This window comes from Aulonocara sp. 'chitande type north' Nkhata Bay, linkage group LG11, assembly GCF_057382095.1.
Source record: "Aulonocara sp. 'chitande type north' Nkhata Bay isolate Kocher_YH1m ecotype deep benthic linkage group LG11, A_spYH_male_GT1.1, whole genome shotgun sequence".
Classification (NCBI taxonomy): Eukaryota; Metazoa; Chordata; class Actinopteri; order Cichliformes; family Cichlidae; genus Aulonocara; species Aulonocara sp. 'chitande type north' Nkhata Bay.
Genome location: NC_141354.1, coordinates 33,162,726 through 33,175,528, shown reverse-complemented (window position 1 = coordinate 33,175,528; position 12,803 = coordinate 33,162,726). Strand labels below are relative to the sequence as shown.

The 12,803-nt window shown below is 39.9% G+C and overlaps 1 protein-coding gene across 6 annotated transcripts in view; it reads left to right on the top strand.

The window, feature by feature from the left end:
- The window catches only part of scap (SREBF chaperone), a 34,533-nt gene that overhangs the window by 485 nt on the left and 21,245 nt on the right, over window positions 1–12,803 (top strand). For 2 of the 6 annotated variants that reach the window (XM_086312232.1, XM_086312231.1), the window contains exons 1-6: window positions 1,811–2,352; window positions 4,631–4,831; window positions 9,102–9,222; window positions 9,558–9,715; window positions 10,211–10,431; window positions 12,153–12,258. In XM_086312232.1, the coding sequence (XP_086168358.1) occupies window positions 2,177–2,352; window positions 4,631–4,831; window positions 9,102–9,222; window positions 9,558–9,715; window positions 10,211–10,431; window positions 12,153–12,258 (983 nt within the window). In that variant the 5' untranslated portion in view covers window positions 1,811–2,176. Of the gene's footprint in view, window positions 1–983; window positions 1,163–1,810; window positions 2,353–4,630; window positions 4,832–9,101; window positions 9,223–9,557; window positions 9,716–10,210; window positions 10,432–12,152; window positions 12,259–12,803 lie in introns of those variants that run through there. The other 4 variants (XM_086312236.1, XM_086312233.1, XM_086312234.1 and 1 more) reach the window with 4 other exon arrangements.

The window sequence follows — 12,803 nt, the reverse complement described above, 5'->3', positions numbered from 1 at the left end:
ACTTTATAAGCGACAGCTGTGTTAATTGAGGTATGTTAACTGTCACAATTTGTTTCTTTTTTTAAGCTTAAAGCGTGGGTCCATATTGGGACCCGGGTTTATTTACAGCTAGCAAAGCTAATTGTTTGCTAGCAGGTTTAGCCTGAGCTTCATGACATCGTAAGTTTTTACATAATACATAAAACACATTGATCTATCATTATTATAGCTGTTTGTTCAGCACTTGTTTTCTGCTCTTATGTTTAAGGCATTTTAAGTGTTATTTAATGAACCATGATGAGGTAGCGGTGGATATTGTCAGCTAGCCTTTTTTGCACATGCCATTTTAATAATAAAGCTAGATGCTCTCATATGGAATATAAACCTGTCAGGGCAAACGGTGAGATTTAACTGTTCCCTTTGAGGTTTTTAATTGCATGTAAACATAATTTATCATTGCTTCAGCTCGGTGAGTGGTGTCTTCTCGCTCAATTTGACATTTGTTGGTAGGCACTTTCTAATGTTAGTTTTTATAAATGAAATTAAGACGTGTGCATATTTAAACTGCACTTTCTGATTTTTATTCATTAATCCCTGCCGGTTTCTGATTGTTGGTTTGATAATTACTGTGATTACCAGCAGGTGATATTGCAACAGGGTTGCATCATCCTTCTTGCAGTTGTTCATTGTCTTGTGATGGCTATGTCACAACCCTGGTTGCTTTAGTATACCTTAGAGCGTAAAGAAGACTTTAGCAAGTAATTTAGTATATGTCCATCAATTAACCAAGATATATTTCATTTTTAAAAACTGTATTTTGAGAGAGGTGCTTGTAAGGAAGTAGACCGCCTATTACGCACCATCTGTTATTCAAATGTGGTTACTCATTGACAGGACATTACCCTCTTTTCTCATCAGCGCTGGTTGTAAAAGTCGGCTCATCCATATTGAGCTGCTCTCTGCAATTATAGCAGGACTAATGGTCCTCAGTTATCAGAGGCGCATGCCTCAGAATTATGCAACTATGTCACTGAATTTTGATGCAATTATGCCACAAAGAACGGACACAGCTTAATGCTCGCTGGAATGTTTGTGGGTATTGGTATGGTGCTTGGATTTTTGCAGCAGTTTATGAGGAAATATTGTTTAAGGAATTTACATTCATGGCATGTGTTGAAAAGAGGTAAGCTTTGCGCTTCTAAATTTTATTGATAATTTGCATCTATAAACTCCGTGCACCATTTTTCTCATAGCAGCAGTCTTTTAGCTTTGTGCTTTTTGACAAAGTCTTACCTTAGTCTTAATCTGAAAGGTACACTAAAGAGGTCCACAATGATCTCCTTAACTGAATTTGCACTTGCAATGTGAAATGCTGTGTTTTGTGAGTAAATGTGCTGAGTTTTCATGTAAGATGCATACAAGCTGTTCTTTGTTAGATTATTTGTTTAGCACATACTCACAAATGCACATGGTTATTCATTCAGCTGAGACTTTTCCCTGACTTAGTCAGGAAATATTATTTGTGTTATATAATATATATTGTTTTTAATGTACTACAGCCATAGTGTTTGTTAGGGAACACCATCGTCTATCTTGTGATACAGAATAGGATTTCTGAATAATTGCTGGTCACTTGCCAAAAATGGCTGAAGATAAGAGAAAGGCTACTCCTTACCAGCACTTGACCTGTGACTGGTGTTAATATATCTGCCCTAGTTGTTACGTTTTACTTGTCAAGCCTCTCTCAAATACACCATGCTTTTGAGATGGTGAATGTCTTGGCTTGCTGTAACTGGCATAATAGTACGCTGGCCGGCTTTGGCCAGAGGAGGAGGGAGATGATGGGGGATGGCTACAGGTCCTGAGCCCTGCTCGCTGAGTTTCCGATCAGCTCAATCCGGGATTAGTTCACTGACGGAGATGGTGCTGACCCTTTGCCAAATTGGGCCTTACAGCTACACCCACTTACCCTGCTGGACAAACAACTGAGAGATGGAGGCATTCATTGAAAATTTTCCCTGGCAAGATGGCCCCTGGAACCAGGACCAGGTTGAGAGCAGAAAGTCATTACTTCAAAATCTGCCTTTAACGTTTGCTGCACCTATTGTGCAAGGTTACTAGGACATTGCTGTGTTTACTGTATGGAGTATTTATAACAGCAGATCAAGAGACTCCTGAGGCAAATTCCTCCCGGGGAATGTTTCCGCTGTTCTCGGGGGGACAAGCGGAGCAATTACACAGTCTGTCTGAGTCGAGGAGGGAGCACTGTGTTAACCACAAAGCGCACGTAAAGCTAAAAAAACCCACCGTTTCTGCTTTCAGGGGACTTCAGCGGGTGCAAGCCAGAGAGATAAACTGGTCTCCCATTGGCAGGTATGCTCTTAGAACAGTCTAACTTGTCTAACAACACTGTTTGGTTAACAGTTTCATGCTGCTTATTGACATGATTTTAGAAGCTGAGGTGAGAGCGGGTGGATTAAGATACTGAACAAATCCAGCTGCTGTATGTGTGCCAGGAAACCCAGTTAAATATTTTTAATAGAGCAGTGTTTACACTGATAGGCAGCTCTGAACGTGCCGACTGAGTAAACAGGGAAACGAGAACTGCGATTGGAGGCCAATTTGGTGATTGCGTTTGTTGTTAAGTGAACCACGTTTACGTCAAAGAGTTCAGTTTTTCCACCTGAGTTGACATCCGTGTTCAAGCACAGAGTCATGTTAAGGGGGTCAGGCTGGAGAAATCAAATGTTGAATTCAGATAAGTCACATCAAACTCAGCAGTTAGTCTGGCAGTTTACATCATCCTAACATTAACATTTCTTTATTTGAACGATGGTCAATTTCCGGACGTTGTCATGATTGTGATTATTATTGTATAGAATGGAAACCAGAGATTATGATGCCAATCAGAGTTAAGAGTATGTTAACCTGTTGGTTGATCGACAAATTATCAGTGCATGGTGTCAGTTAAAAATATTTTTTTGTGTACTTGTACATATCTCTGTCGATACTCATATAATGTGTATAAAATGTGCACCTATGCCAGAGAACAATTCTTCAGTTCCTATAATATGGATGAAAGAATGTGGTCTACACAACTATCTAACTTTTAAATTTCAATCGATGGAAATAGCTAAACAAGTTTGCTGGTTTCCTTTAGCTGTTTCCTTTATACCATATGGCACATAGTATGTGTGCTGTACCATGGCTGGATAAATTGGGATCATCAAAGTTACCTAAAAGTTCAGCTACTAGAATTCATTAGCATCAATAATGAGTATACAGGACTGTTGTATTCAGAGTTTCGGGGCATCCTGTTGTATGAAAAGCATTTTGTTCTGTTTATAGCTATGGAAATATTAGGACTGGTTCAAAGGATGATTCATGTTGGAAGACTGCTAAGAAGTCCAGCAGTCAGATATGTGTTCCAATTGCTTTCTCTGTCCAAAGGTCGAAAGATATTTAGGTGGTGACTAATGATTAATGACTTAATGAATTCATCTTCTACAAATAGCTTTTCAGTACCTGTGTTGTTGTTGTTATTATTTTATGTTTTTATTTCTTTAAATAGTTAAACATTATCCTCTTCCATTTTCACCATCATATCCTCCTGTGCATTATTATCTAAATGTAACTTTACAGGAAATTTCTGAGAAACAGTTGTTTCAGGGAACGTGGAGGTTGTAATTTTCCCCAGGTGTGACCAGTAAAGCATGTATGTTTCACTGCTGTACCACAGTTGGATATTTTCCACCGTGGGGAATGTGTCCACACCTTTTGGGCTACTGAATGAGTCGTGTGTTTAAGTGCTATGCAGCATGTGACCACAGTATGAGCTGGTTTGAACGAAAAAAACCACACTGTGCCTTTAGTTAGCAGTAAGAATGGCACCACAAGATGTGTGTAACAAATTAGTTTTCCAGGACAGAGCTTCTCAGTAACAGAGCTGACCTCTGTTTCTGTGTGTTAGTCTGTGGAGATGCACTACACGATTTGGCCTGATAAGAGAGGGATGACAATATTTATAAAACTTGCCTCTGTGCTGCTATTTTGTTCCACATGTGCTTACGTCTAAACAGTGACAACTGTGCCAGTTATTTAAAAATATGAAAACTGTTGCTTTTGTAATACATCTTTATAAGATTGCATTATTTAGACTGATTGGATGCAGTGTCAGCAATCTCAATATTTAAAAGTACAATCTATTTTCTCTGGAAGGAATTTATGCTTTTCTTAGACTAAAATATTGAAGTAAAAAAAAAAGTATTGTAATTTTGGATGTCAAATGTTATATGTCTGAAAAGGAAATATGTCTTATGTATGCAAATAATTATTTATCAGTTATAAAACAGGATTTCACTCAGTTTCACTATGTCTGATGAATCTCCATAACAAGTTTAGTCTTAAATATAAAGTCTTCCCCTTGTCCCTTCCCCTTTCTCTGAACTCTCAGATCTCATAGGAGTATATAAGACATTTTTTCCCCCTAGAAAATCATTAAATGACTTAATTATTATACCAGATTCCCCTCTGGATTAAAAGTTTTAAAATGAATAATTTTATAGTCAAAATCATCCCACGAGTTTTGGCTTTAAAATGTGTGAAATTAAATATTCATTCGGTGAATCTATTGACTCGCTTGCACTCGTAGGTCCCTGGATGCCCCGCGGCGAACTGTCCTCGGCCGCCCAGTTCTTCCCAATGGCCGGGAGTTGACCAAGCCCACCAAGATGACGCTGCGCGAGCAGCTGAGAGAAAAGATTTCAGCGGCCTTCTACCGCCACGGGCTGCTGTGTGCCTCCTATCCAGTACCCATCATCCTCTTCACCTCGGCCAGCATCCTCACCTGCTGGTAGGTATTGAGTGTAATATAAGTAATTTGAGCATACAGGGAACAGTTTCAGTAATATGGATTTCTTTTTAACTTTGAAAAACTGACAAGCTGGCATTTACACCTACGTATTATACTGATGAGTTCATTGTGGAGCATCTACTCGTGTTCTTGTTCTTGTATACAACCAAGTACGTTAATGGTGAAACTGTCTGATTATGCTCCCTCTTATTCCTTATTAAGATGCACCTTCCCCCTCCTCAGATTCACTTTTTACCTTCCCAGAGAGTGTGGTTGTGTTGAACAGTTGTACTGTGACCAGCTAGTTGACCACCTATGCAGGGTTCAGAAAACTGCTTTTGAAACATTGTCCAGGGCTGCCACGATTAGTCGACTAGTCACGATTACGTCGACGACTAATTTAATAGTTGACGCATCGTTTGAAGCTTTGTAAGATCCCGAAAGATGCAGGAATAAGTAGTAGGATTTTAAGAGCGTAATAACGGACTGAACGGGGCAAGGCTCACTAGAGCTGGTGAGAACACCGGACTCCCGGCAAATCATTTTCAAACCCACCGCCGTCTTTCGCTACTCAGGTTAAACATGATATAAAAGTCACTTAGGTAACTTAAAATGTGATTCCTTTTTTTTTTTTTTTTTTTTTTTTTTTTTTTTTTAGTATTTTATTTGTTCCTCAGTAAATCAGTTTGGCTGAGGTTAAAGTTATAGTTTTTACACAGCTTAATAAACGTCAAGCAGACAACTGATTATCAGAAGTGTGAGATGCTCGAGAATATACTCCGGTGTCCTGTTATATTTTAGATAGCAAGGAGCAGACGGCTGAGTTTATTAAACTCCACCGAAACACTGCAATCTGCATCTTTATTTTTAGTTAGCACATACCTTAAACACTTAAAGCTGTAAGCTAATGATAGTTATATAAGAGCAGATGCATGCTGGTGCAATAAGCTGTACGTTTTACGTCCAATGGATGCGCGATCTGATTCGTTGACTTATCGCAAAAATAATCGGTGACTAGTCGACTATCAAAATAATCGTTTGTGGCAGCCCTAGTCCAGTCAAAATCTACTAAACAGTACAGCAGACTGTTTTGCAAGAACCTGTGGACATGATGACCTCCTTTTAGTACCAATTCTGTTAAAAGATGAGAGGAAATCTTGTCATCCACTTTACAGAAACAGACAGATGGAGAAAGTGACTTCAGAGGGGAAAACTCAGTTGGCCAGTTCAGCTCAGTTTAACTGGCCATCTGTACACACACAACAGCCTCCTGCTGACATGATGACACAAACATTCACTGAACTCACGCACATATCTCCTCTTGCTAAATCACTCCTCAAAAGAGAGGACATGGGTCAGAGTTTGACAGGCTTTGTAAGTAAAGGCATTGTAAAACAATCAGAAACGCACACATGCACCTGCAGCGTGCTGTCCTTGCTGCAACTTACAGCAGGGGTGCTGACCAAATGGGCGACTGACTACCACCCGGGGTAAAATGAAAGAAAAGAGCTGGACAACGGGGATGTTAAGGCAGGGCTAGAGCAGAGGGCTGTGAGAAAGTGGCCCTGTGAGAATGGGATGCCTGTCCCTCCATCTGCTTGTCAGGAGGGGGGCTGGCTCGGCACAAAAGAGGCCTTTGTGGAGGTACAGTGACCTAGGAGAGTGGAGGAGGCATGAGGGAGAGGGAGGTGAGGCACAGCGAAAAGCAGGCAGAGGTTTCCATCGAAAAGACAAGAATTGATATTTGTATTAGAGTACAATATGTTCATATAAGCTGTCTGGATACAAAGGTACCAGTGACCCAATTGATCCTTCATCAGCTGCTGAGATTTCTGAACCTCTGTCAGACCACTTTTCCTTTTCCAGCTAAAGATGTACATCATCAAAAATTAAAACGTAACTTTTTATTTATACTGCTAAACTGGGGTACAGCTCAACTGCTGAAGGCTGTATTGTGTCTTTTTTTTTTTTTTTTTTTTTATAGAAAAAAGAAAAAAAGTGTGATGGTGATGTTTGGGGAGCACTTAATTTTCTCCAGGCTTGACCTCATTAGGAGAGAGCCCATTTTTATTAGATGAATTCTTACTTTGTTTTATCCTCAGCGGCCTTGACGACAGCCATGTGGGCAGCACAGCTACAGCTTAGTTTAATTAAAAGTGAACAATTTGTCAGCAGCTGCTTTTGATAATTAAATCATGATTTATTTTTAATATAAATATTTAATTTCTTTTACATTCTCTCATGTGAGAATTTGATGCATTTCTTTGACATTAAAACTATTTTGACTTTTGGACTATTTATCAACTACAACACGACCTTAGATTAAGGTTATGCTAACAAATAGAGGTGTATCAGTGTTTTTCTTGTTTTTGACAAAATCAACGAATTCAGAAAGTCAGCATTGCGTTTAGGGCTGCCACAAACGATTATTTTGATAGTCGACTAGTCACCGATTATTTATGCGATTAGTCGACTAATCAGATCATCATCCACTGGACGTAAAACTACAGCTTATTGCACCAGCAGCATATGCTCTTATATAACTATCATTAGCTTACAGCTTTAAGCTTTTAAGGTGCTAACTAAAAATAAAGACAAGATGATAGTTTATTCAATTTTAATGAAATTTGCAGATTGTTTCGGTGAAGTTTAATAAACTCCTTGCTATCTAAAATATAACAGGACAACGGAGTATATTCTCCAGCATCTCACACTTCTGATAATCAGCTGTCTGCTTGACGTTTATTCAGCTGTGTAAAAACTATAACTTTAATCTCAGCCAAACAGATTTACTCAGGAACAAATAAAATACTAAAAAAAAAAAAAAAAAGCCAAACAACAACATTTTTAAGTTATCTAAGTGACTCATATATATTTAACCTGAGTAGCGAAAGATGGCGGTGGGTTTGAAAACAATTTGCTGGGAGTCCGGTGTTCTCACCACGCTAGTGACCTAGCCCCCGGCTAGCTATCGAGCTAGTGGGTAACAGACGTCTCCGAAAACGTCGGAGCGCTTTTGAAAATATGTGGTGTCCTGATAAACTGAGCCGATATTTGAGGTTTACACAGCTACATTCTCGGCTGAAAATATGTTAAACGTTTATTTTGTGACCCAGAAAGAATAATAAGAGTAATATTAAAACTAACTAGCTGCCGCCATTGTTGGAAACTGAGCTGGGCCGCGCTATGAATTCTGGGACACAGCTGCTTCTTCTTCTTCTTCTTCGGGGTTTAACGGCAGCTGGCATCCTTGTACATGCAGTGCTGCCATCTTCTGTTTCAGTCCGTTATTACACTCTTAAATCCTGCTACTTATTCCTGCGTCTTTTGGGCTCTTACAAAGCTTCAAACGACGCGTCGACTATTAAATCAGTCGTCGACGATTTTGATAGTCGACGTAATCGTGACTAGTCGACAAATCGTGGCAGCCCTAATTGCGTTAATTGAGAATAAAATTAGTTGTTAGTTGTAGCCTGAGTGGGAAGCTTGAGGTGCTCTGCTAAAATCCCTATTATAAAGCTGATGAAGGCACATTTGATTACTTTTGGCTGAATTTGACATAATTTAGGCATAAGAAAAAAATAAAAATGTAGTTTGTGGGGGTTTTTTTGTTTGTTTTTTTTAAAGAAGGAATTGACTTCCTTTGATAATTTTGTGATGACTTTTTTTCCATTTTAAGTAAGCACCAAGACAGTGGGCATACATCCAAAACACTTCAGAGAGTCTTTTAAAAGCTTTATTCCATCCACCTCTGTTGCCACCACCAGCTCAGTCTTTCAGGTATTTTTCAGGGTTGCTCAACACTATCATTTCAAACTGAACGTGCTTCCTCTACATATAGACACATGCAGAGAAGGAATGAAAGAAGGGAGTGGTTTGGTTCTCAGATGAAGTTTGTTTTCTTGAAGACCTGCCCATTTCCAGGAGAACTAGGGAGCGGGTCTCTCTGGGTTGCGCATGAAACTTAATCTGGCAGGAAAAGCCAGAGGTGCTGGTTTCATCTACTCAGAAGTGTTGCAACATGCATCACAGGGAAGCACTCACCGTTATCGTGGTGGCTTCATTGGTCCGTAGTGTATAGCTGTCTGCTGCTTTCTTTGAAAGCATGCATGTGGGTTTGCGTTACAGTGAGAATGTCTTTTCCATTTATTAATGAATGAACAAAAGGATGTAGATGCATAAATATAAGTTGAACTAAATTCCCTTGTTCCTATTGTTTGACATGTGAACCCCCACCCCCCACCCCACCCCCACATTCTCTTCCTGCTAGCTATCCGTTATTGAGGCTCCCCCTGCCTGGGACGGGTCCTGTGGAGTTCACCACAGGGCTGCGAGACTACAGCGTTCCTTTCCATGAGCCTCAGGGTGACTTTGGAGAGCGCCCTGACTGGGTAGGAGAAAAAAACATGAAATCCATAAGATTTGTTTTATTTCCTTGGGATGTGTTTAAGCTTTGGCATTCAAACCTGAAATACATTTTAATCTTAGGCTTGAATATTCAAAAATGATGGCTGGGCAAAGCTGGAGGCTCATAAATAGTAAAACAGTGGCTCACACGATTTGTCAACACTAGTTTTAATTTGCTGTAACAAGGGGAATAAGAAACAAAGAATACGTTTTTAGTTAATATTAAATACTAATATTAAAATCAGTCAGCAGTAGTAGCTGGTTCATTGTACTTAATCACAATCTGTTTCTTAATAAGTTGCCTACATGTTTGCCCTAGTACCGGGGTCCTCCGGTCGCCTACATCCAGCAGGTGTTGGTGAAGGCAGCAGTGTCTCCATGGGACAACAGCCTGGTGCCGGTGGATGTCTTTCGGTCGCCTCTTGGTCGAGTCTTCAATCTGCTGGAAGAGATCCACAACCATGTTCACTCCGACAGGTAAGCTTGGGTGCACTGATATGTGACGGTGGTAAATTTGCAGTAACACAATGAAAAAATACTACATTATGAAGTGTAGTCTAAGTATAAGGAAAGACTAGAGCAGAGGGCTGTGGAAGGAAAGCTGTGAACCAAAAGCTTCTTTGAGTTTAGTCCAAGGGGGGGGGGGGGGGGGGATAAACATCAATGACCTTGAGTTATTGATCTGTTGTAAACTACAAAGTTTATGGTTTGTTCTGTTTGACTAATCTACTGTATCAATGATAGTTCCCAGAACAGTTTGCTTTGCTTTTGTGCTTCTGGTTTCAATTAAATACTTGTTTAACTATTTTTACATTAACGATTTATTGCTGTTCAATACTTTATTAGTTTATTTAAATCTCATTTATTCCAGGAGCATTTGGTATCCGTGAGCTGTACTGCATTGATTTCCTCGTCTTCTGTCACACCTCCTCTTCTCTTGTCTTTACCGCTGTCTCGTTCTTGTCTTGTCAGCTCCGGCATTCGCAGTCTGGAGTCTTTGTGTCTCCAGGTGACAGATCTGTTTCCAGGGTTACGGCGGATGCAGTCGGTGCTGCCAGAGCATGGCTGCCTTCTTGTTTCTCCTGGCAACTACTGGCAGAACCAACGGGAGCTGTTTGACTCGGATCCCGACCCCCTCAAGACCATCCAGAAACATGAACCGAAAGGCTTGCACACCTCAGCGACATTGCGAGGTAGTAATTTGGAAAGCTCTGATTCAGTAGTGGCCTCCCCTCGTGTGTGTGCAGTAGGTTCTGTGTACAGTATTGCTAACAAACCATTCCCTTGACAGACCTTTGATCAACAAGCGAGTACATAAATATAACTCAGTTTGGTCTGCTACCATATTCTACTCAGAAAAAGCCCTTGGACATTTTTCTTTTTGAGGTTCTACTCACATTCTAATAATTGTTACTGTAACCAACTGTGTGACTTGTGTGATCACTGCATACCCTGCCAAGGAGTGGTTAAGTGAATGTGTTCAGACAAAGTCTCTGTCACCGTCCACAGAGCATGTGGTGTCATCCTGAAGCGTGCCCAAGATTAGAGCTTCAGTGCTTCCTTAACTGGTCCTTGTGAAAATCGATGTATTAAGTAATTAACAAATCGTAATACAATAGGACATTGTCATTGTGTCCGAAATGTTCTCACGCCTGTCAGTAGGTGTGGGAGCATTTTTTTTATTTTGACAAAATCTGAAAGCTCCAGTCTGGCCTGTGTTATTGCTTTTTGCCATGCAATGATCCATGAGATGACTAATTCATTCTGAACTACAGGCATTTTTAAATAGTCTGTCAGAAACTGCCATTGGTGGTCACCATATTGAGTACCTCGTGCCTGTTGTATAGTCTGTTAAAGTGCAGGGGAAAAGAATGTGTTATACTCTGACTGCCTTGTTGAAAGTAGTCTGCCATCATTCAGCATGAGTAATTGTCGGTAGTAGTGAGCAGGGGATTAGTTGTATCAGCCAACTAAGAGGCTTTCGTATTGACAGAGAACAAGCAGTTTCATTCCTTGGGAACTTATTGAATTCTTTTAAAATGCTACCCACTGACATAGTGAACCAAGTTTCCCCTTCAGCATTTTGCCACATCTGCCACTTCAAGAGATATTAAAGATATAGTCAGGGACAGCTTGGCTGTCAGATAAAGTTAGACTGATGTGCTTGTTCACACTGACTCGAGGCTTGTCAGCCTGGTTACATTGGGGATTATATTTCAGCTGCTCTTGCAGGGCAGGGGAGCCCCAAACTCCACCAGGTACCCAGTGTAAAATATATAACTATGAGAGATGGCAGTCAGTGAGGATGAATGCATTTTGAGGTCATTTTGTGAACGTATGGATGGATCTGAGTTTAGTGATTGTGTTCCAGGCTTGCATTCTAATGGCTTAGTTTTTAGTTTTATAGCAGTTGCCATTTTGGTTCCTGAACTTATTTACTCCTTTATAACTTCACCCTCATGTCTGAGACCAGAGCTGATGGATTGATTTGCTTTTCGAGTGAGCTTCAAGTTGTCGTTTAACTTCATTATTGAAACCAGGATGTTGTCACTTAGGGTTTTGGGGGGGGGGGGGGGTTTGTTTTTGTTTTTTTTCCCTGCTTTCACGTGTGCTCCTGATCACTAAGATGTTTCCTTGTGTTGTGACTAAGATCAAAAGAACTTGGTGACAACAGCAGATTCCCACAAAGCTTTCTAAGCCTAAAACTGCTCTAAAACTTCTCTTTTTTTTTTTTCATTCTCATAAAGAAGTGGTAACTGTATCTGTTCTGACACAGACCTAAGGGCTTTGAGAATGTTTGGCTGGTGACTAATAAATAACCAGTGGTCAACCTAAAGTGATCTGTAAAAAGATGGTCTGTTACTAGAATATGAAGAGTCTATTTACATGAAGATGTTTACTGTGTGTGTTTTAGACTTGCTGTTCGGGGTTCCTGTGAAGTACTCGGGGGTCAGTCACTACAACAGGAAGAGGGTGGTGACCTACACAATCACTGTAGTTCTATCCAGTTATGATGCAAGGTGAGTTACAAAGGCAATAGAACAGTAAACTAAAAGCCAGTTCTATTTAAATTTAGTTTTAAGGGATGTCACTGGAAAATTTAGTTTTTTGTTTTTTTTCTCGTTTCATATTTTTGTCATCTCTAACTCTGTGACTCTTGGACGGTAATGCTGCTTTAGAAAAAGCTTAAGACACAAAATACACACTTCCTTAAACTTTAAACTAATAGAGTTAAAATCGGTAAACAGAAATAAAAAATAATAATTACAAACTACACTTAAGAAATATATATTTTACTAATGGAACTAAATTGGAAAAATTTCAATCTTTTGTAGTTTACTAAAATTTTCAGAGAAGAAGCTTGAGGAGCGTGAGACTGGGATGTTTCCATGACTTTGAGTCAAGTGTCTTTTGGAAAGTGTTTTCTGTTGTATCGTCTGTCTGTTCTGGGCTTGCTCACGGTCAAACTATGTTTCTATGCATTAAAAACTAAACTAAAAGAACAAACCAACTCTGGAAACTAACTGAAACTGAGATCTACAAACTAACTCTGGAGCCTGAACAG